General features: G+C 30.2%; 1 protein-coding gene across 1 annotated transcript; it reads left to right on the top strand.

Moving 5' to 3' along the window:
• Positions 1-216: 216 nt before the first annotated feature.
• On the top strand, positions 217-2,196 carry LOC108368612 (uncharacterized). Its single transcript, XM_017623497.1, has 5 exons — positions 217-313; positions 655-800; positions 870-923; positions 1,340-1,493; positions 1,915-2,196. Exons 1-5 carry the CDS (start codon positions 217-219, stop codon positions 2,118-2,120), a joined length of 657 nt encoding a protein of 218 aa, XP_017478986.1. The 3' UTR covers positions 2,121-2,196.
• Positions 2,197-2,390: the final 194 nt, after the last annotated feature.

Here is a 2,390-nt window from a genome sequence, read left to right as displayed (position 1 = left end):
CTGTATTTAAAAAAATAATATTTTTTTTTATTAATTTACAAAAAACTAGGAAATTTAAAAAAAGTGGTGGTAAGGTTTGCGTGGCCACGAGCGTATGACANCACAAAATTCTAGGAAATTTAAAAAAAGCGGTGGTAAGGTTTGCGTGGCCACGATCGTATGACAAATAAAATATTGATCTATAAAATAATAAAAGAAAAACTTTCAGGCATTATAATGGAACTAAAAGGAGAAGTAGAAGAGTTAAAAGTTATTGCGTTGGGGAAGAATGCCGCAGCAGACAGTTTCAATTCGGAAATAAATGCAATGAGAGGTACTATTTTGAAATTATAACACTCGAAATAAATACACTCACTAGAAAAATTTTCCGTAGAGATTTTTTAAATAATTAAAATATTTGTCATAAAAGCACTTTTTCGTTCATCTTTTATAAAAATAGAGTTCATTGTATAATATGAGCCAGTAAATTGTAAATTTGCAACTTTTCTAAAAAAAGTGAAATTTTGCTTAAAATTTCGAAACATTTTCTGAATTTTAAGCAATAAATTTAAATAAATAAATGAACAAGTTGTACACAATATCATTTTGAATTTCGGTGCTAATTATTTGAACGCCGGTGTATGTATAAATAAAAATGAACATTTACTTTTGCAGGCTTATACGAAACAAATTTGGAATGCATTAAAAATANAATACGGACCGTGCCACCAGGGCAATACGTCCATATTGGAATAGGGAAACAATTAGAAAAAGTAATAGAGGAAATTATTGAGGAAGGATTAGAGGAAGTGCGACTTGATGTAGGAATAGACGGGTTGCCCTTATACCCTGTACCGAAATTTGTATCACTGTTTCCCATAAAAACACAGGAAGAACTGGATAGCATTGAATCCCATACAAGCACCGAAAATGAAACCCAAATGGTAAGCACTTTTATCTTTATAATTTTTTTTCTTAATAAAAAGATATATACCTACTATATATCGTCGCCACATTGTCGAACTAACCGATGCGGAAGAAATCATTTCTTTAATAAGCGAGAAATTCCACGGGTTTTCTGATAGAAAAATCAATTTGAAAGTATCGGACATGAAATAATTTATTCACATTCGTTAGTTTAGCATTGGCGACGATGTGTATATACATGCATAAGTATGTATGTATGTATATTTATAAATTTATCTAATAAAAAATATTCATAAATTTTGTTATCACTTTTAACAGGTTGCAACCGTTTTTCACGTTATTAAGAATGGCGGNTGCATAAGTATGTATGTATGTATATTTATAAATTTATCTAATAAAAAATATTCATAAATTTTGTTATCACTTTTAACAGGTTGCAACCGTTTTTCGCGTTATTAAGAATGGCGGCTTTAAATCAAACTTGCTGTCGATTTTTAGCGTAAACGTTATAATGGACCACAACATTGATGGTAAACAAGGCAAGACCCCGCTGCTCCGTTATACGAAGCTTATGAATGTCTTTATTCGTAAGTACATACATACAGTGAATCAAACAAATGACCAAGTGTTGATTGTTTAAATATTCGTAATGTTTTTCGAGCTATTTTTTTTTGTTATTCTTTTTTAAAAATTTACCGTCCAAGCTTTAACCAAAACCATATAAACCACAATTTCAAACTTAATTTAATTGAAAATATAAGAAAATTCAACAAATTTTCATCAAAACTTCAACTTTTTAATTTAAATCTTAAGAACATTTTTGGGTAGGCAGTTTTATAGCCCATACAATTTTACTCTAATGAAGTGCAAGTTTCAAACCCGTTCAACACGTGTTCATTTGTTTGAGCCACTGCATGTGCTTTGTAAATTGCTTTCAATATATAGATACATATATAGTTACATTTCTCCTACCAACGATTCAATTTATTTTAAATATTTATCCGACAGAAGCGGCTCAAAAGCTTGGCGTTACTGAAAACGATTGCCTGCTGGAATTGCGTTGCGCATTTAAATCGGTCAAAAACCGCCATCACAAGGCCTCTTGCCTGAAGAGGAAACGCTCAGGACCTGAAACTGAAGCGACAACAGAAGCAGCATCTGAAGCTACAACAGAAGCAGCAACTGAAGCTACCACAGAAACTACATCAGACTAAAGTCTAACTAAAATACTTAACATTAAGTTTTATTTCCATAAACATATATTTATACAACAAACAAAAAAGAATGAACTGAATTATAACCTTAAGTTTAATTAAATAAGTATATACATATGTATGTACATGCAGCGAATCAAATATTTGCAATGCATTTTAAGTTAAAATTTTTATTATTTTTATTTTTTATAAAAATATTGTTTGCTTTAACCAAAACCATATGAATCAAAGTTTCGAACGTAATACAAAATTCAGAAGAATTGAATTCAT

This window comes from Rhagoletis zephyria, unplaced genomic scaffold (assembly GCF_001687245.7).
Source record: "Rhagoletis zephyria isolate East Lansing unplaced genomic scaffold, Rhagoletis_zephyria_1.1 Rzeph_scaffold_03221, whole genome shotgun sequence".
Lineage (NCBI taxonomy): Eukaryota > Metazoa > Arthropoda > Insecta > Diptera > Tephritidae > Rhagoletis > Rhagoletis zephyria.
Note: the sequence above shows the minus strand (reverse complement) of the source record. Positions and strands in the feature narration are given on the sequence as shown.